The sequence below is a fragment of the Microtus pennsylvanicus genome, chromosome 5 (assembly GCF_037038515.1).
Source record: "Microtus pennsylvanicus isolate mMicPen1 chromosome 5, mMicPen1.hap1, whole genome shotgun sequence".
NCBI classification, from domain to species: Eukaryota; Metazoa; Chordata; class Mammalia; order Rodentia; family Cricetidae; genus Microtus; species Microtus pennsylvanicus.
Genome location: NC_134583.1, coordinates 117983624 through 118004887, shown reverse-complemented (window position 1 = coordinate 118004887; position 21264 = coordinate 117983624). Strand labels below are relative to the sequence as shown.

Below are 21264 nucleotides of genomic sequence, written 5' to 3'. Positions count from 1 at the left end.
ATTATGTGGTTTATTCTTTCAGTTTGTTTATGTTATAGGTTACATTGACAGTTTTTCATATGTTGAATCATCCCTGTATCACTGGGATGAAGCCTATTTGATCATGGTAGATGTTCTTTTTATGTGTTCTTGGATTTGGTTTGTGAACTTTGGACGTTGCTTACAATGCACTTCTTGTTTACTTAGGTAATATTATAACCATTTTGGGATCTTTGATAGAGTTGAAGACTAGATAGTTATAATTATAGTTTTCCTTATTTATGATTAAATGAATTAAATATAAAACTTTAGATTCACAAAGGTAGGATAAATAATAGATTTTCCTTAATTTGCCAAATCTAAATAGACTAAATATTGTGACTATAATTCTTGCTTAATAACTGTTACATATATGTAATTTTACTATGTTAAAGTTAATGCTTTCTTTTTTAATTAGACAGAAAAAGGTAGATGATGTGGGATGTCCTTTTGTACATGTGTTGCTTTTATTGGTTGGTGAATAAAGCCATTTTGGCCAATGTCTTAGCAGAGTAAAGCTGGGGGAAATCCAAACAGAGATATAGAGAAAGAGTAAACAGAGATGCCATGTAGCTGCTGAAGGAGAAAGATGCCAGAACATCACTGGTAATCCACAGCCTTGTGGCAATACATAGATTAATAGAAATGGACTAATTTAAGATGTAAGCGCTAGCTCTGAATATGCCTGAGCCATTGGCCAAACCATATTGTAATTAACAGAGTTTCTATGTGATTATTTGGGTCTGGGCATCCTGGAAATGAAAGTGCAGTCTCTGTCTACACCTGTTTTTATAACATAGGTTCTGGGTATCAAATCTGATTCTTCATGCTTCCACAGCTTCCATACTTTATCAATTGAACCATCTCCTTAGACAAACATGTAGAACATTGAATTGACAAGACAGACACATTAATTGCTATTTAACTCTAAGTTGGAAACAGAGAGCAAAAACAATACTTACTATCCCTACTTTGTATTCACAGTAAACACCAAAGCAGGGACATTCGCTCTAATAACTAGTATTTACTCTCCCTGTGACTGATACTCTAAATTATTCCCAATACCAGAAACTGTTCTCGGGTTTGGTTTCTCTTGTCCAAATCCAAATGTCTAGTAACAGCCAAGAAAGTATTTCTGTCCTTTTCTTCTTGGTCCCTTTCTTTGTAAATCTTAATGAGAACAAATAGGGCCTCTTGAAACTTTATTTTCTTTACTTCTTCCTTGCATTATGCTCAAAGAAAAGAGTGTCTGAGAACCATCCCAAGAAATTAGTTTTTATTCAGCACATGCAGGGGACAGATGGCTCTGGATTGTCATAAAGATTTTGCTGTTTTACAATAAAACTCATATTATCAGTAGTAACTGAATCATGAATATTAGTGCTCACTACATAAGTATTGCAGGGAAGTGCCGTGTAATATAGGAGATGACAGCACTGAACTGTGTATTAACCCAGAGAACTCTGCTTACTGAGCTTCACTGGACCTCAAGGGAATGGGGAAATGTGAGAGCAAACAGCTATATAACCAGGAGTGAAATGAACAGTACCCTGCAGAAGTTGCAAGTTGACAGCATAAGGAGGCTGCCCTTTACACAGGAATAAAACAAGCCTGGTACGAAGGGGGCACATGACCAAATCCACTGATAATTGGTGTGGTATCAATATCCTTTACATCAATCAGGGGCTTCAGGTTAAAATTCTGTAAGATGGTGGTGAAGAACAAAAAGAGCTCCATGCGAGCCAGGCCTTCTCCCGCACACATCCGCTTTCCTGAAGACAGCAAAAACAGATTTGTTACTGAATTACTGTGCTGTGAATTGACATGAAGAGTATGAAGTAAATAGCCAATGAGTTGTTAGGTGTGTGGATAGAAGACACACACCACATTCTCAGCTCCAGACACAGCTCCCTTCACTCATCTCCGACACCATGAAGTTGAAAACTTCAAGCTGCCCCATTTGACTGAGCAATGCTCTGATGCTTCCCCAAGGACCTATGACCTTTCCTCTTTATGTTCCTTGTGGTCTCAATAGGATCGTATCCTCTGTGGGTTTCCTTATTATATGCATATTCCATTTAGCTGGGATTGCTGAAATCCCATGCTTTCTTATCTTTTGGCTCTCTACCAAAATGAGTTTCTTAAGAAAAAGGGTGAGGGGCTCTGTATACACATCTCAATTTACACACTTTCAAGACAAACCTAAGAATCAAACCCTATAGCAAAAGGTAAAAGTGAATCCATGCCCAAGACTCAGCACACATAATGGAGCACTGAGATTAAACATCCAAGGTGAAAGATCATAAGTAAAGTAAAATCTAAGGGTTTGAGAGTCACTGCAGAGTATCCTTATCTGCCTGCATTTACTCAACAGGTTCTGACTTCTTGCATCTACAGAAAATGTTCGTCCCTCTGTACTTCATTTCCCTGCCTCCTCGTCTTTTCTTACTTCGTTGCTTCCTACAAGTCAGCCAACTTTCCTCTTTGGGTATAAAAGAGCAAGATCTAAGTAACTTCTCCTCTGACACCTCTCACAACACTAGTCCAGCAGGATTATGGTGCCTTGTTGACTCACCTGCTTCCTTCACTCAGGAGTGAGTCTCTTTCAGAGCGTGAGCATGTTCTAATCTCTAGGGCACTTGCATTCCCAGAGTGAAGGATGCCACAGAGGAGATACTCAAAATGTGGACTTAGATATCTCTCTCATGGCAGATGAGGAAAAGTCTAAATGATATCAGCTTCCAAGAGAAGCTTTTGGGAAACTGGGAGTTATATCCAGTGGCCAAGTTAGATCAATAAATACACTTTGCTATCTTAACTTGGATAAAACTGTGCTAAACTCTGCAATGTTCACTGATATGTCCCAATGTATGTGTAAAGAAAATACACAGTAATTAAAGTTGTGCTCTTTATAACATACAAAGAGCAAATCTACCAGTCCCAGCGAAGCCACTATTGCACCTGGTCTTAAAATTCCATTATGTCCTCCAAAGTACAAATGGAAGTGAATTTCTGTTACCTGTTGAGAAAGGCACAAAGTAATCACTCTTCTTAAAGTTGCCACTCTCATCCAGAAAGTGACCAGGGTCAAACTTCTCTGGATTAGGAAATTCTTTGTCATCATATAGCACGGATGTCAGTGACGTTATTACAGTGGTACCCTGAAAAATAGCCAACAGACATAATGAAATCTAGATGGAAAGAAGTGACGGAACTCACCTAGATCAATCTGTTTGACTTACGGATAAGATAGTGTGTCCAAATCAGAGCAGTGGCATTCACACACAGACCAAAGAAGGAGATGAGTTGACACTAGTCCTCGGTTAGGGGTGAACTTCATGCCCACCTCCCCTCTCCATGTTCTGGCTTAAGTGTGTATAGGTCTCACACATGCCGTCACAACTGCTGTGCGTTCATAGGTGTAACTGCCTACTTATGCCCAGAAAACACTGTTTCTTTGTAGTTATCTACCACCTTTGGTTCTTACAAACTTTCTGCCCTCTCTTCCAAAACTATCCTTTAGCCTTGAAAGAAAGAGGTGATAGAGATATCCCATTTGTGACAGGGCATTCTGAGATCTCTTGATATTACTTAAAAATATAATCTTAAACTGTGTGGAGGATAATATTAGTATATTGATAATTTCTTCAGTGTGAGGGTGTTTATCAATTTGTAGCAGAAAGTCTTCAGTATTGGAAGATACACATTAAAGTATTTAGGTTGAAGTGTGATAGATTTAATAGACTAACATATAGTTCTAAACACATCTTTATACCCTATACACATGTATTATACAAAAACACAGTCATACATGTACTTAAGTGTTAATTGAGTGTATCTACTCTCCTAGTTACTTGAGCTATCAACTTCCGCAGCCCAGAGTTCTAAGAGGGAACTTGAATTGAGGTATGTCTGTGGGGCACTGTCTTGATTGATGATTGACATGAAAGGGCCCAGCCCACTGTGAGTGGTGTCATAAAATGAACCTGGGTTATATAATAAAGCTTTCTGGACAACAGCAAGGGAAAGCATGCCAGTAAGCAGCATTCCTCCATGGCTTTTGCTTCAAGTTCCTGCCCTGCCAGACTGACTGCCCTGCTAGTTTTCCTGACCTGACTTTCCTCAGTGATGGACTATGACCTATAAGATTAAATAAATTCTTTCCTCCCTAAGTCACCTTTAGACATAGTGCTTGTCACGGCAACAAAAATCAAGCTAGTAAGGTTTAATGAAAAGTTGGAAACTCCATGTTTCTAAGTTTATGAAATTTAAGAGCTATGCCTTTCTTTTAAAACACTTTTGCATATTACTACTTTAAATATCCCCATATATTTGCAACCATAGTAGAAACCAATGTGTGAATGGGAACTTCCCCAACAGTAAGTGGCAGAGAGAACCAAGCTTACCTTGGGGATGAGGTAGTTTCTGAATTTCACATCACAGGTCACTGAATGAGGCAGGTTCGTGGGGATGAGGTCAATATACCTCTGGATCTCATGCACTACAGCATCGGTATAGGGCATGTGGCTCCTGTCCCGCATGCAGGGGCTCCTGTTTCTGCCAACCACGCGCTCTATCTCTTCCTGGACTTTAGCTGGTAAGACAGGGTGGGAAATGAAGCGATGGGAGAAAAGTGGCACAACCGCCGCAGCAAGTCAGTGCTCCATGGAGTACAATGAAGGGGCCTCAACGGCATCACAGGCCCTAAGCACATCTAGACTTGTAATACCACAGTACACCTTGATGTCTTGTTTCTCTCAGCCACTCTCTCCTATTTTGAAAACTTATTTTCTTATTTCTTCCTCATATGTACAGCTAGCAATAATGGTGTTTCTCTAAGAGACCAAATGGAGGTCATGGGTTGTGTCTTTCCAGCATCTATGTTGAGTTTCTCTGGTTCCCTGTCTACAGTCATACCTGTGACATCCGTGTGCTTCATCAGTAGCAGGAGTCCATACCTCAGAGTGGTACTTGTTGTTTCTGTTCCGGCTCCAAACATGTCAGTTACAGTCGCCACCAAGTTTTCTATGGTGAACTCAGACTTTGGATTGTGCTTTTCCTAGGATTTATGTGGATATTATTTTGGTTTGCTGGCATACGTAATCGTAGTGAATCAAAATTAACTCAGGTTGTTCTTAAGATAAGAAACAAACAATGACAAGTCTAATAGTAAAGCTACAATACCTAGACAGGATAGCAGAAAACATTATTAGTTTGCCCACTCTCTATTTCTCATTCTCCAAATGGGTAAAATTGTGAATTTTCAATGTTCTCATCACAAAGAAATGAGACTTAAGTGAGGTAATGGATATGTCAATTGGCCTGATTGAATGATTTCATTACATGTATGTATGTATGTATGTATGTATGTATATACATATAGATCAAGGAACCACATTGTACCCAAATACATATTATATGCTTAAAGCAATGTAGTTAGTTTTCCACAACTTTTTTTGACAACACACCAAGAAAAAAACAACTTATAAGAAGATTCACTGCTGTTCATGGTTCAGTTGCTTTGTCCTTGGCACTACTTGGCCTGGGACGCTGGGCATACTGGGAGATGGAACATAAGGGCAGAGAGAAATACAGTAGAACAAAGCTGCTCAACTCTCATGGCTAGGAAGCAAAGAGAAGAGACAAGGGCATCAAACCGAGGAAACAGTTCAATGACCTAACTTCCTCCAGCTAGCCAGCACCGCCTAAAGCAGTGGTTCTCAACCTGTGGGTCACAATTCCTTTGGCAAACCTCTATCTTCAAAAATATTTACATTAAGGTTCATAATAGTGGTGCTGAAGAGATGGCTCAGTGGTTACGAGTACGGACTGCTCTTCCAGAGGACCTGAGTTCAATTCCTAGCATCCACATGGAGGCTCACAACTGTAACTCCAGTTCCAGGGGACCTTAGCAAAACACCAATGTACATAAAATTAAAATAAATAATTTTTTAAAAAGATTTATAGCAGTAGCATGTTTACAGCTATAAAATGGCGATGAAAATAATTATATGGCTGGTGGTCATTACAACATGAGAACTGTATTAAGGGGCTGCAGCATTAGGAAGGTTGAGAGCCACCTTCAGAAGGTTCTGTTACCTTCCATAAGCATCTTCATCTGGGAAGCAGGTCTCTAGCACATGGCTCTTGGATTTACAGAAGTAGAGACAGGTGTGGAAGAGTAGCCTCAGAGAATAAAGGAACATAATGCTGCTGATTAGGGCCACTGGGAGGCAGGGCCCACCACCTCAGGCCACTCTCTGCCTGGCCTCACCACCGAGGAGGGGGTCCTCAGGGTTGCAAACCTAGGGTACTTAAGGGGCTTCAGGAACCGAGGGCAGGGTGATGTGCAGAGGCCTGAAGGCAGGTCCTACCCTCAGACACACAGCCCAACCACACAATCACCATGACTCTGAGCAACAAGATATAGAAGATAAAGAATGGTTTATTTCCTGGATTGTCTCTTCAAAAGATTTCTGAGGTCCATGCTGCCCCCAGAAACCATGTTGATATCTATGATCCAAGCAGCCACTGTAAACCATGCTGATGTCCGCAATCCCTGCTGCTGCTGCCTGCTGCTCTGAGCGAGTTAGCTTTTGCAGTGGTATCAATGTCTGTAGACTCATAACTGAGAATAAGAGACTTTGACGGCTTCTGTGACAACCTTCCCCCTCCATCCCTCCACCCCTAAAAAGAGAAATAGTCCAGAGAGGAAGCTATTGAAGAGAGCCCTTTAAAATTGTGATGGAGATGTTGAAGTGTAGCTCCTCACACTTGATGGCTTCTGATGGAGGAGGGTCATCTGTCTTATCTGTTGCTTTTATTGGTTAATTAATAAAGAAACTGCTTGGCCTTTGATAGGCCAGCCCGTAGGTAGGTGGAGTAGACAGACAGAATGCTGGGAGAAAGAAGCCGAATCAGGCAGTTGCCATGATTCTCCCACCCGACACAGACGCAGGTTAAGATCTTTCCTGGTAAGCCACACCTCGTGGGGCTACACAGATTATTAAAAATGGATTAATCGAGATGTGAGAGTTAGCCAATAAGAGGCTAAAACTAATGGGCCAGGCAGTGTTCAAAAGAATACAGTTTCTGTGTAATTATTTCAGGGGTAAAACTAGCCGGGTGGCAGGAAGCGCCCCGCCGCTCCTATTACAGGCTTCTAATGGAGCAGGGAGGACTCAGTCTTCTTAAAGGGTCTGGGCACTGGGAGTTTGACCATGCTCCACTGAGCACATGGACTACACAATTGGACTGGTGATTTGTTTGCTTTTTTTATTTTTTTTCCTGGTGCAGAGGCAAAAGAGTGGAAGGGTGAACCTGGGAGGAATGGGAAGCGAGTGTGATCTGGGAGCATTGTATGAAAATCCCGAATAATTAATAAAAATGTTATGTTAGGGAAAAAAATCAGAATGTCAGTTTGGTGAAAGGAACTGATAAATTTGCATCCATGAGTGAGCTTTACTGAGAGGGCCTATCAGCTGGTTGCTGACACTTCATGCAGGTCCAAAGAGCAACACAGTTTATGGAGTTCACCTCAGTTCACGGAGGTGAAGTCATTGCGTTACAGACTCCTAAGAGTTCAGCCTACCCCAGGCTAAGTGTGCAGTCTTCACAGCATTATACAAGCCCATCTCCATGATAATAACAACTCTCCCCTACCACCAGACAAGGTGTAGATCAAGAGTAATTTGTTTCTTCCTACCATCAGTCTCTCCTAATTATTTAGCTTTTTCTGCTCTTTGCCTCACCTCAGTTCAAGGAGTACACTTATACATACACATGCTATTATTATATCTATATTATGCTTCTCACCCAGTTTCTGAACTCCTCCACCATTATTCTTTGATATATGTAACATTTTTTTAAATATTTATTTATTTACTTATTATGTATACAATATTCTGTCTGCAGACCTCATAACAGATGGTTGTGAGCCACCATGTGGTTGCTGGGAATTGAACTCTGGACCTTTGGAAGAGCAGGCAATGCCCTTAACCGCTGAGCCATCTCTCCAACCCGATACATGTAACATTTTATTAATTTTTTTATTCAGTCATATAATGCGCTTTGATCTTATTTACCCCCTCTCTTCCTCCTAATTCCTTCCAGATCTGACTCCCGACTCTCCGTCCCCTCTCAACTTCCTGTCTTCTTTTTATTGTTGTTTTTTTTACAACCCATGGAGTACAATTTGTGCTAGCCACATACACATGGGTGCATGCTGGGCTTGCCAGGGATCACATCCTTAAAAGAAGCCAACTCCATCTTTCCCAGAAGCTATCAATAAGTCTTCAGCTAAGAGTACGGACTGGATTGATCTTGTACAAAGGTTGGGTGGGCACCCACGGTAGTTGTGAGCTAGTAAGTGCATCAATCCTGTCCTATACTAAAGATATTGTTTTGGTCCGAGCCTCCCTGATCTCTGACCTTTAGAATCTTTCCACCTCACTCCTACAATGGTTCCTGAACTTTCCCTACCATGATTCTAATTGCACATATCAATATTTTTCTCTCGGTTGAACTTATCAAAACACAGACTAGGTCTTACTACTGAACATTCCCACATAGCTACTGCTAGTTGCAGAATCTATGGCATCAACTAAACCAAAGCCAAGATGGACACTGAGGGTTTGTTTTTGAATCTACACTTCTATCATCCAGACTTGTATCAAGCTAAAGTGCACACAGATGATAAATCTCAGTGCTCCCCTTCAGTGTCAGTGCTCCTCATATAGATCAGTCTGTGGATTTCACAAGAAATTTACCCTACGTATTATCTGTGTTAGACTCTAGTTCAGGATCATATATGCAGCATCAAAGCTTCCCACACCAGTAGGTAGGTTTGTAGAGTGCTTGAAAACATTTCCACATCCTTATTTGGAGAGAATTATTTCCAGCTATGTGGTAGCCCACAAGTGATTCAGTTTCCATCTGGAGTCCATTCTGACTTATAAGTCATTTCAGTTCAAGCTTGCTTGCTCCAGTCTCCTTAAGGGCTGTGAGAATGTTCTGATTAAGTCCATGGGAAAGAGCACTTTGCCCATGAGAAAGAACATACTGCCTAGTAGAATTCATACTGCTGACACCAAGCCTAAGGCACATCAAGATAGAAATTGAAACTGCTTGCAAGCAGCAGGCACATGGTAGATAGAAAATTGCTTGCACAAGGACAGTAATAGCCTTGTGGTTTTAGATACTGTCTGTCTATGTTATTCTTTGTTCTGCTTTTGTTTATAAGAAGACTTTGAAATAAACCCTGGGCTGTTTGGTATTAACCAATAGACCTCCAAATCTTTCCTGCGTCACAACAGCTTCTGGGTTCCCTAATTGACTCATCGGCAGGCTCCGACACAGCTGTGTTCAACTATGGTTCCCTACCCCATCTCTTTACCTTATCTCTTCATTATGCCCATGTGAATCCTCTCCCCTGTTCCTCCTTGAAAATCTGTATCAACCCTCAGGTCATTCAGGAAACGTGCCCAGCAAGCTTCTTCTCATTCTCATAAGTGCTTTCTTCCCAGTCTCCCACACAGGCCCATACAACCACTTTTATTTCAATGCTGGGTATTTTAATTACCTGACTTGTTTGTATTTCTACTTCACCGGATGTGTATGCTCTCTTTCCTCAGACAGAGTGTGATTCCCTAAAAGCATTGCCCATGTGTTCTAGTTATTTAACAATTTAGTTTTAAATCCTCCAGGATTGCTAGTCCAGTTTCGTGCACATGGCAGGTAATTAAAGAGTTTACCAATTGCTTCTTGCCTGAACAGTCATATGTTCTGAATAATTACAGAACTGATGAACAAATCGCAAAATGCAAGCCAACAAATAACATTTTACCTGTTCCATTTTGATCAAGAAACAATCAATGAAGTCCCTTGGATTGGCCATATCCAGTGTTTTTTCATGTTCTTTCACTTTCTCCAAAACATAATTTTTTACATAGAAGAAATTTTTAAGTACTTGGTTATGACTTCCAGGTAAATAATCAATAATAGCAGGGAAAGTATTGCACACCTTGAAGATTAAGAAACATTAAATACAGTTAAAGACATGAGTACCATAACCCTGGTCAAAAACTTGGGTAGCATTACCAAACACTAGGTGGAGCTAGGGGAACCCCTCATAAGAGTGGGAGGAAGGATTGTAAGAACCAAAGGGTCCAGGACACCAAGAGAATGTGGCCACAGAATTAACTAAGTAAGGCTCAAAGGGGCTCACAGAGACTAAAGCAACAATCATGGAGTCTGTATGGGTCTGAGCAGATCTTCTGCAAATATATGTTCTTGTGGGACTCCCAACAGTAAGAGTGGGGGTGCTCTTGCCTGCTCTTGGGACCCTTTTCCTCCTACTGGGTTGCCTCATCCAGCCTTGATGTGAGAGTTTGTTGCTAGACTTATTGTATTTGGTTAAGTCATGCTCAGTTGATATTCCTGGGAGGCCTGCTCTTTTCTGAAGGGAAACAGAGGAAGAGTAAATCTGGGGAAGAGGTCAGACAGTGGAGAAGGACTGGGAGGAGTGGAGGGAGAGAAATTGCAATCAAAATGCAATCTATAAGAGAATAATAAAAAAAACTAGGGTGAACTTGAGGAGAAACATTTCAGTGCACATGACTGGACAAAAGGAAGCATTGATAGAGGCTGCACTAAACTGATCATATGACCAGACATGATAAGCATCTCCAATATCCAAGCCAATAATGTTTACATTACTAGTCCACTCTCTCTTTTTTACCTACAACTGTGAGATACAGGAAGGCCCATGGCTCACCTGCATGAGGTAAACTTAAGAAGTCAAGGAAGTTCAGTCAAGTTCAAACAGACCAGCGTCACTCCCTGATACTTCTACCAGTAACACTGGCCTCAGGAATAAAATCATGCTGTATAACTGGGAAGGGCTCAGAGATATCATGAAACTCAACTCCACATTTTATGAGCAAATGCTTGCACACACAGCCATGGTCAGATGACTCCTCTAAAATCAGAGTGATGCCAACTTGATAGATGGTGATGCTATTGAACATGACAGCCCAACAGAGGGCTATGTTTTAGACACTCCAAATGCTGAGTATCTTAAATAACCTGACTTTCATTACTTTCTCAGCTAGAGTTCCAGCTGCAGCTGGCCTCTGAGTCTCTGGTTTGGAACCCCGATTACTCAGAGTTTCCTGGCAGCATCTGCTCCCATTTTCTGTCTTTGATATCCTCAATTAGGAAATAACTACCAAATAATGGGATGAAGATGACTCTAATTTTCAATTGGTAGGCAAGCCCGTGGATGGCAGAAGGTTCTCAACATGTCCTTAAACAGTCACTGAGAGCCTGAGCCTGTCTCTGTCACTACCGAAGTGCTGCCTGCACTCTGTGGTTGGGTGGATGGGGCTTGACTTGCAGCATCTGTCTTCCATTCTGAAAAATAAAGGATGTCTCTTTCGGAGATGTTCACGGTATCCTGAGAGGACGGTGATGTGGAAACATTCTCTTTGTGGGTCAGCAGGACCCATCCTTCCACACAAATAGACATACACACATGCACGCGCACACACACATGCACAGAAAAAAAATCAAAACTGTCTGAGACGACTTTGTTAGAATAATGGAAAATAGTCATGTTTTTATAAACTAATGATAAGTTAAGGGTCTTTAATGGCTGGGATAGAAAAGCTTTGCTTTGCCCTTGTTTTGCCTCTGCCATGTCTTCATGGTATTCTTAGCAAGAGCCCTGTTCCCAGAGTGTGGAACTATGGCCCTTGGTTCCAGGGTGGGGAGGGGGCAGGGGGAATTGTTTTTCTGTTTTAACCCAAAGGAGGGAGGGGAAGAGGAGCTGGAGAACTGGGCTCAGCGTTTGTGTTTGTTTCATCTAACACAGAACTCCTTAGGGTGGAAAAGTTGTAAAGACTATCAAAAAACCTTATAATGCCACTAGGCAACACAGGGCCACCTGGAGCAAAGAACGTAATGAAAGCTCCCGGCAGAACACTAAGACCATGGAAAGAGGGCTGGAAAGAGAGTATCTTTGGGAAATCAGGTCACTCGAAAGCATCCACATATATTGATGTTTTCAGAACGCCAGGGCACGCCCACAACAAGGACAAGCTAGGAAAAGTCCAGGAAAAGAACCCCAACCTTTTCCTTCTGCCAGTTCCTGAGCTCTGTCTGGTGGGATTTCTCCTCCCTATCTCTTCTATTCTTCATGCCTACTTCTCATCTTTGGCTTTCTTCCTTACTTCATTTTGTATCTCTACCCTATAGCCTTCTCCCTTCCTTCTCTAATTCATCTTATTCTCACCTTCTTCTTCATCTAGAACTCTCACAGCCAAGTAACTTCTGTAGAAACTAAAGAACAGAGACTTTGGAGGAAAAAAAAACACAAGCTTTACAGAAACAGCTTAGAGAAGCTACTAAACAAACACTTTCTGTCTGCAGAACACAAGAAGCACAAAGGAAAAATTAAAAACCTATAGCACCAATAGTTGGGGATGTGGCTCAGCAGTAAGGGGAACAATGCTCATGGTGAAGGACTGGAGTTGGATTTCCAGAACCTACATGCGGCAGCTCAGAACCACCCATAACTCCCGTTCTGCAGGCACCTGTACCCCCCCACACCCACATGGGGCACACACGCACGTGCACACACACACAGAGCTGAAGAATATGTTTTCAAAAAAGAAAGAACTGCGCATCACATCTCTAAATTGTCCAATCTAGAAACCTTCACGCCACAACTCAGTCCCTATCATTCTGTGGACTTCAGAGAAAAAGAGTCCAGATGGTTCCTTAGGAAGAAGTCTTTTGATCTCACCTGAATCCATGGGGTGCTCATGAGTCTGAGATTTTCATTAAATTTTTCCATCAAGTTAAGAAAACTCTGATCTTTATAATCAAAGCGTTTCTGGAAAATAATGGAGCAGATGACATTACAGGGAGCACAGCCCAGGATGAAGGTGGGGTCACAGGGTGCTCCTGGAGAGTGGGAGATATTAAAAATAACTATTAATACATGACCATAAAAGACTCCTTGGTATCATATTAAGATAATTTTAGAAACTCAAAGTTAACAAGTTCCTACAAATTCTCTACCAGGTAGAACTGCAACATACAGAAAACCAATACTCTGTTTTGCTCAGACCTGACTTAGTAATTCCTTCTAACCTTGTTTCAGGATGGCTATCCAAATACTATGTTAATGTCCACTGCCTTTATTTACACATCTGGCCCAAGTGACTTCTTTTGCAAGCAAAAGAAGAATGATATGAAAGAGATACATTTTAAAATAAGTATTAAAATACACCTGAGCATGGTGGTACACACCTGGAAGCCTAGCAATCACAAGGAAGAGGAGAAAATCTGAGAGGTCTCCACCAGTCAGAAAGTTCTAGGCTGGCCTGAACTACACAAGACCCTTGTCTAAAAGAAAAAGGAAAAGAAAGGAAGGAAGAAACAAAGAAAGGAAAGAAGGAAAGAAAGAAAGAAAATAACAACAAAAAAGTTGAAGACCTAACATTTACACAGAATCACACATCTGTAGAGAACTTGTAGCCAATCAAACATTAGCCTAGGAAGGAAGAAAAAAAACAGTTTGACAATTTTTAACACAGATGGATAATTGAAGGAATTACAAATAGAAAAAGCAGAGAGGAAGAGTAAAAAGAGAAAGATTATAAAAAATGCATGCCCTTGGTGGGACAAATGTAAAAATATGTAAAAGAGAGAGAGAGAGAGAGAGAGAGAGAGAGAGAGAGAGAGAGAGAGAGAGAGAGAATATTTTTTAAAAAAGCATTACTGCCGGGCAGTGGTGGCGCACACCTTTAATCCCAGCACTCGGGAGGCAGAGACAGGCGGATCTCTGTGAGTTTGAGACCAGCCTGGTCTACAAGAGCTAGTGCCAGGTCAGGCTCCAAAGCTACAGAGAAACCATGTCTCGAAAAACTAAAAAAAAAAAAAAAAAAAAAAAAAAGCATTACTTTGTAAGCTGGAGACATGGCTCTGCAGTTAAGAGCACTGACTGCTCCTACATAAGACCTGAGTTCAGTACCCAGCACCCACATGGCAGTCCACAACTGTCTATAATGGTAGTTCCATGGGACTCGATCCCCTATTCTGAGGTGCAGATGTATATGTAGACAGAACACCCACACACATAAACAAATAAAGCAATAATAATAATAGTATTTTAATAAAAATAAATAAAAATAACCACACCCTATCCTAGTGATGCAGGCAGGTAATCCTAGTTATTCAAGAAAGTGAAGCAAGACTATTATAAGTTTTCACCCTTCCTGGGCTACAGTGAGTTTGAGGTGACCCTGGACACAGTAGAGAGACTCTATCTCAAAATAAAATATGAAATCAAAGATTTTGATATAACTCAGTGGTTGAAACTTAGCAGATGTAAGACCCTATGTTCCATCTCTAACACCATTTTTTAAATATATATATTTTAATATTTATTTATTATGTATACAATATTCTGTTTGTGTGTATGTCTGCAGGCCAGAAGAGGGCACCAGACCCCATTACAGATGGTTGTGAGCCACCATGTGGTTGCTGGGAATTGAACTCAGGACCTTTGGAAGAGCAGACAATGCTCTTAACCTCTGAGCCATCTCTCCAGCATTTTTTTTAAATATTTATTTATTTATTATGTATACAATATTTTGTCTGTGTGTATGCCTGCAGGCCAGAAGAGGGCACCAGACCCCATTACAGATGGTTGTGAGCCACCATGTGGTTGCCGGGAATTGAACTCAGGACCTTTGGAAGAGCAGGCAATGCTCTTAACCTCTGAGCCATCTCTCCAGCCCCTCTCCAGCATTTTTTAATCCAAAAAAGAACACATATTATTAGAAGATAGGTTTGCCTAAAGTAAATTAAACTTTTTAAAATTTCATTTCTCATTTAAATCACATACAGGTCAAACATAAAGATTAGATTGATAAATAGTAACCTTTACTTCTTCTTTAGGTGTTGAAAAGAAAAATAACAAGAATTTCCTATTCTCAAAATATTTACAATCACCAGCCAGATTCCACATTTGCTTAGCAAACCTCGCCCTCTAGTGGAGAACTGTACTATTGCGTGACATAGTCATCAACAGAATACTACAATTCTTTTTTTTAAAGATTTATTTATTAATCAAAACAACTCTGAGATTCCATCTTACACCTGTAAGAATGGCCAAGATCAAAAACACTAATGAAAACTTATGCTGGAAAGAATGTGAGGTAAAGGGAACACTCCTGCCTTGCTACTGGGAGTGCAAACTGGCACAGCTGCTTTGGAAATCATTATGGCAATTTCTCAGAAAATTAGGAAACATCCTTCCTCAAGAACCAGCAATACCACTTTTGTGTATATACTCAAAAGATGCTCAATCGTACCACAAGGACATGTGCTCAATTATGTTCATAGCAGCATTGTTTGTCATAGTCAGAACCTGGACAGCCTAAATGCCCCTCAACCAAAGATGAATAAAGAAGATGTGGTACATTCACACAATGAAATAATACACAGCAGAAAAAATAATGACATTTTGAAATTTGCGGGCAAATGGACGGATCTAGGAAACATCATATTGAGTGAGGTAACCCAGACACAGAAAGACAAATATCATACATATTCACTCATAAGTGGCTTTTGGACATAAAACAAAGAAAAATCAGCCTACAATTCACAATCCCAGAGAACCTAGACAACAAAGAAAACCCTAAGAGAGACATACATGGATAAAATCTACATGGAAAGAAGAAAAAAATAATATCTCCTGAGTAAATTGGGAGTGTGGGAATCATAGGAGAGGGTAAAATGGGAGAGGGGAAGAAGGGAAGGGAGGGGAGAAAATTATATAGCTCAATTAAAACAATTTAAAAAATCAGGAAAAAATATTTCTTTATTTTATGTGTATAACTGTTTTGCTTGCATGTATGTATACGCACCATGTATATGCCTAGTGCCCTTAGAGGAAAGAAAAGGACATCAGATATCCTAAAACTGGAGTTACAAATGGTTGTAAACCATCGTGTGAATGTGTGTAGGGATAAGTCCTGCCCCTTAGGGGGCGTGTTCGCCTCGGGCTAATGTTTGCCTATAAATTTGGCGAGTGTGCTCCCAGCCACTGCTTCTGCTTTCCTGGTCTCCACAGGAACGGTGGTTCTGTAAGTCTATTTCTCCATTAAAGCTGTATATATATTTTTTTACAATCTGTCTGCATTCGTTTACGCCGTTACATTTTGGCGCCCAATGTGGGGCTCAAACCCACGATCCCAAGATTAAGAGTCTCATGCTCTACCGACTGAGCTAGCCGGGCGGCTGGGGTGCTGGGGACGCAGCCCCGCCGCTCCTATTACAACAAATGTGCTGGGAACCAAACTATTCCTCTGCAAGAGTAGTCAATGCTTTTAATTCCACGGCCATTGCTCCAGCCTCTATAAAGTTTTTCATCTGAACATCACTTTATTCCATTCCATTGCTATACAGAAAAGCAAATTAATTCAGAGGGAATGTTTTATGGGCAATTTTCAACAAAATTGTACTAACAAAATTATCAATAAATTTTAATGTGAGAGTCTACAAGTGCACATCCATTATAATTAAGGATGATAAGCCAAAAACATGCCTACTACTCACAATAGCAAACATCAACAGCCCCTATACAAATACCATCTACTCCAGTTGGAAAAACAGCAGCCCCTAAAGAAGCCAAAACTGTACAATGGAAAAAAGAAAGCATCTTCATCAAATGTTGCTGGCATAACTGGATGTCACCATGTAGAGGAATGCAAATAGATCCATATCTATTCCCATGCACAAAACTTAAGTACAAGTGGATCAAAGACCCAGTTATACTGAACCTGATAGAAGAGAAAGTGAAAACTAGCCTTGAATGCACAGACACAGGAGACTACTTCATAAATGTAACAGCAATAGCATAGATACTGAGATAAACAATTAATAAACGGGACCTCCAGAAACTGAAAAGCTTCTGTAAGGCAAAGGACAAGATCAATAAGACAAAACAGCAGTCTACAGAATGGGAAAAGATTTCATCAACTCCACATTTGACAAAGGGCTTATCTCTAATATATATAAAGAACTCAAGAAACTAGACATCAAGATATCAGATAATGCAATTTAAAAATGGGGTACAGATCTAAATAGAGAATTCTCCTCAGAAAAATGTCAAATGGCTGGTGGATATTTAATGTTCAACATCCTTAGTCATCAGGGAAATGCAAATCAAAATGACTCTGAGATACCACCTTACACCTGTCAGAATAGCTTAGATCAAAAACACTGATGACAGCTCATGTCAGAGAGTATGTGGAATAAGAGGAACACTCCTCCACTGCTGGTGGGAGGGCCAACCTGTAGAGTCACTTTGGAAATCAGTACGATGGTTTATCAGAAAATTGGGAATCAATCTACCTCAAGATCCAACTATAGCACTCTTGGGCATATACCCAAAGGGATCCTCCATCATATCACAAGGACACTTACTCAACTATGTTCATAGCAGCATTATTTGTCATAGCCAGAACATGGAAACAACCTAGATGTCCTTCAACTGAGAATGAATAAAGAAAATGTGGTACATTTACACAATGGAGTATCATATTATTCAGTTGTAAAAAGCAATGACCTCAAACAAGGACTTCTTGAATTTTGCATGCAAATGGATAGAAATAGAAAACACTATCCTGAGTGAGGTAAGCCAGACCCAAAAAGAGGAACATGGGATGTACTTACTCATATTTAGTTTCTAGCCATAAACAAAGGACATTGAGCCTATAATTAGTGATCCTAGAGAAGCTAAATAAGGAGAACCCAAAGAAAAACATATAGGCATCCTCCTGAATATTAACCTTCATCAGGCGATGAGACAGAGACCCACATTGGAGCACAGGACAGAAATCTCAAGGTCCAAATCAGGAGCAGAAGGAGAGAGAGCATGAGCAAGGAACTCAGGACCACAAGGGGTGCACCCACACACTGAGACAATGGGGATGTTCTATTGGGAACTCACCAAGGCCAGCTGGCCTGGGTCTGAAAAAGCCTGGGATAAAACCGGACTCGCTGAACATAGCGGACAATGAGGACTACTGAGAACTCAAGAACAATGGCAATGGGTTTCTGATCCTACTGCACGCACTGGCTTTGTGGGAGCCTAGGCAGTTTGGATGCTCAACTTACTAAACCTGGATGGAGGTGGGGGTTCCTTGGACTTCCCACAGGGCAGGGAACCCTGATTGCTCTTTGGGCTGACGAGGGAGGGGGACTTGATTGGGGGAGGAGGAGGGAATTGGGTGGCGGGGAAGAGACAGAAATCTTTAATAAATAAATAAATTTATAAAAAAAAAAGCAATGACCTCATGAAATTTGCAAGCAAATCGATGGAACTAGAAGAAACTATTCTGGGTGAGACAACCCAGACCCAGAAGGATGAACATGGTATGTACCCACTCATAAGGGGTATTAGGAGTAGAGTATTGGATAATTAACCTACAACCCACAGTCCCAGAGAGGCTATATAACAAGGAGGGCCCAAAGAGAGAAGATGCATGGATTGCCCTGGGAAATGAAAATAGAAGAGATCTCCTGGGTAAACTGGGGGGCAGGGGAGAGGAGGACAGAGGGTTGGAAACTTGAGGGAGCACTTTGGGTGGGCTGAGTGCTGGAGGCAGGTTGGAGGCTAGACTGAGCGGGAGTGTAACAAAAGAGACATCTTGATGGGGGGATCATTTGGGGGTTAAGGAGAAACTGGCACCGGGAAAACCCCCAAGAATCCACAAGGATAACCCCAGTTAAGACTCCTAGCAACAATGGAGAGAGTACCCGAACTGGCCTTCTACTATAATCAGATTGATGACTACCCTAATTGTCATCCAGTAACTGATAGAAGCAGATGCAGGGATTCACAGCCAAGCCCTGGACTGAGATCAGGAGTCTTGTTGAAGAAAAGGAGGAGGGATAATACGAGCCAGGGGTGTCAGGAGAGGGGAATCCACAGAGACAGCTGACCTGAGCTCATGGGAGCTCATAGACTCTGTTAGGGAGCCTCCATGGGACTGACCTATGCCTTCTGCATGTATGTGACAGTGTGTAGTTTGGTCTCTTTAAAGCTCCTAGCAGTGAGGTCAGGACCTATCCCTGGCACTGACTCGCTTTGGGGAACATGTTCTCCATGCTGGATTACCTTGTCCAGTCTTGTTGCAAGGGGAGGAGCTCAGTCCTGCCTCAACTTGATGTGCCATGCTTTGCTCAAGCCGGGGGGGGGGGGGGGGCTTGCCCCTTTCTGGGAGACAGAGGAGTGAAAGGGATATACGGGAAATGGGAGGAGGGACTTGGAGGAGAGCAGGGAGGAGAAACCGTGGTCAGTATGTAAAATAAATGAATAAATGGAATTTAAATAACATTTTTTTAAAAAGAAAAAACAATATTTCACGTTCTCTTTCATAGTGGAAAGTTAAAGAGCAAGTTGATCTTACAAAAAACAAAGTGGATTGGTGTTTACTAGAGGTTAAGAGAGGTATATAGGAAGAATAGAGAGGCTGGATAATAGGAAACAAATACAGTTACTTAGGGGGAATAAATTCTAGTTCTCCACAGCACAGCACAGTAACAGTAGTTTACATCAATTCTATAGATTTATAAATATAAAATTTACAACAATTTTACAGAGAACTGGAAGAGAGTGACTCTAACTCACCCAAGAAAAAGAGCTGATAAATGTCTAAGGAGATGAAATGCTAGTAACTATACATCGTCATTACAAATTATATGAAAGTATCACATTCCTTACTGAACTCCATAAAAGCAAACGATTATTGTTTGTTAGTTCAAAAAGATATCTATGCACACATGGTGAGGAATTCAACAGAAGAAGCCTATTTAGTAGATAAGTATGTCTAAGCCACACCCCTTTTCTGTATAACACGCCATAGCACTGGATGTTCAGAATATATTTTAGCCTAGGAGAGAAAGAGATAATCATTGGGAATTATTTATTTGAGGTTTGGGATAACAGAGTTCACAGTGAAAGTCTGATTCTCAGTCTTGCCTTCCACTTCATTTTGAAGAGACATGTAAATATCAAGGGCATTTAGAAAACAAGCTGAAAATCGTATTTACTGTGACAACAACGTCACAGATGAGTGAAGCCAAGAGTGGAGGGTAGGTAAAAATTACCATCAACTCAAAACTCTATCGTTTTGAAATTCAGCCAGAATGTTATTTTCATTCAGATAAGGTAAGGTTCACAGATCAGGTTTCCCTTCAACGGTCTCCTAGAAAGGACAAGGACAGTCCCCACAAGAGGGACCATCCAAGAATGACAGGATGGGCATCTCACAGAAGTGCCACCACAGACCAGGAAGCAACTGGGAAAAGGAAAGCAGAGAGCTAGACCTTTGCTGGAGTTTGTATGCAGAGGGATGACCGTGACAGGAAAGCCAGACTTTGCCAGCTGAGGACGGGAAAGTTTGATGAACTGCAGAGATCTCTAGGCCACGGGTATGAGAGGTCGCTAAATTGTCCCACACCCAGTCTTGGATGGGTTTACAGCAAGAATGTGGACTTGGTATGAGAAATTTACTAAAAGAAGTGGTTGAGGGCCATGAACAGGTTGGTTTGCATCCCAAAAGCATGCTTTGGAGAAAGTATTTGCTATTGCTATCAGTTATCTAGCCTTGGGAAGGGCAGCCCAAGATATCAGAGCCTCATAAAACATAGAAAATAAAATTCACAATTAGTACTAAAATAAAGATAAAGGATAACAAGAAGAACTGAAATAGGGCCAAATTATAATTAGGGAAGTTGAGGTTAAGCATTAATAGTAATTGAGATGTAGTTCAATAAATCAATTTTAAAATTCCTTTTATAGCCGGGCGATGGTGGCGCATGCCTTTAATCCCAGCACTCGGGAGGCAGAGGCAGGCGGATCTCTGTGAGTTCGAGACCAGCCTGGTCTACAAGAGCTAGTTCCAGGACAGGCTCCAAAGCCACAGAGAAACCCTGTCTCGAAAAACCAAAAAAAAAAAATTCCTTTTATAATGTAAATGGTTCTTAAAATGTGTAAATAATAAAGTCCACAGTGAGTAACATTAAGTAACGCCAACTGACATCTTTAAATAGTCAAGAATAGTCAAGAATGGAGAAGCAAAACACAAGCGCCAAGGGAACATTAACGATGCCTAGGAACTAGAAACCACACTTAAACACCATCGCTGTGAACACTGCGGACATGGG

At 41.1% G+C, this 21264-nt stretch overlaps 1 protein-coding gene across 1 annotated transcript in view; it reads right to left on the bottom strand.

Annotated features, from left to right (window-relative positions):
- The window catches only part of LOC142850431 (cytochrome P450 2C27), a 220325-nt gene that overhangs the window by 196000 nt on the left and 3061 nt on the right, over positions 1-21264 (bottom strand). The window contains exons 5-10 of the mRNA XM_075973975.1: positions 12824-12984; positions 9863-10039; positions 4936-5077; positions 4425-4612; positions 3038-3179; positions 489-1790 (exon numbers count right to left, since the gene is read on the bottom strand). Coding sequence (XP_075830090.1) covers positions 1609-1790; positions 3038-3179; positions 4425-4612; positions 4936-5077; positions 9863-10039; positions 12824-12984 — 992 coding nt within the window. The 3' untranslated portion in view covers positions 489-1608. Of the gene's footprint in view, positions 1791-3037; positions 3180-4424; positions 4613-4935; positions 5078-9862; positions 10040-12823; positions 12985-21264 lie in introns of the transcript that reaches the window.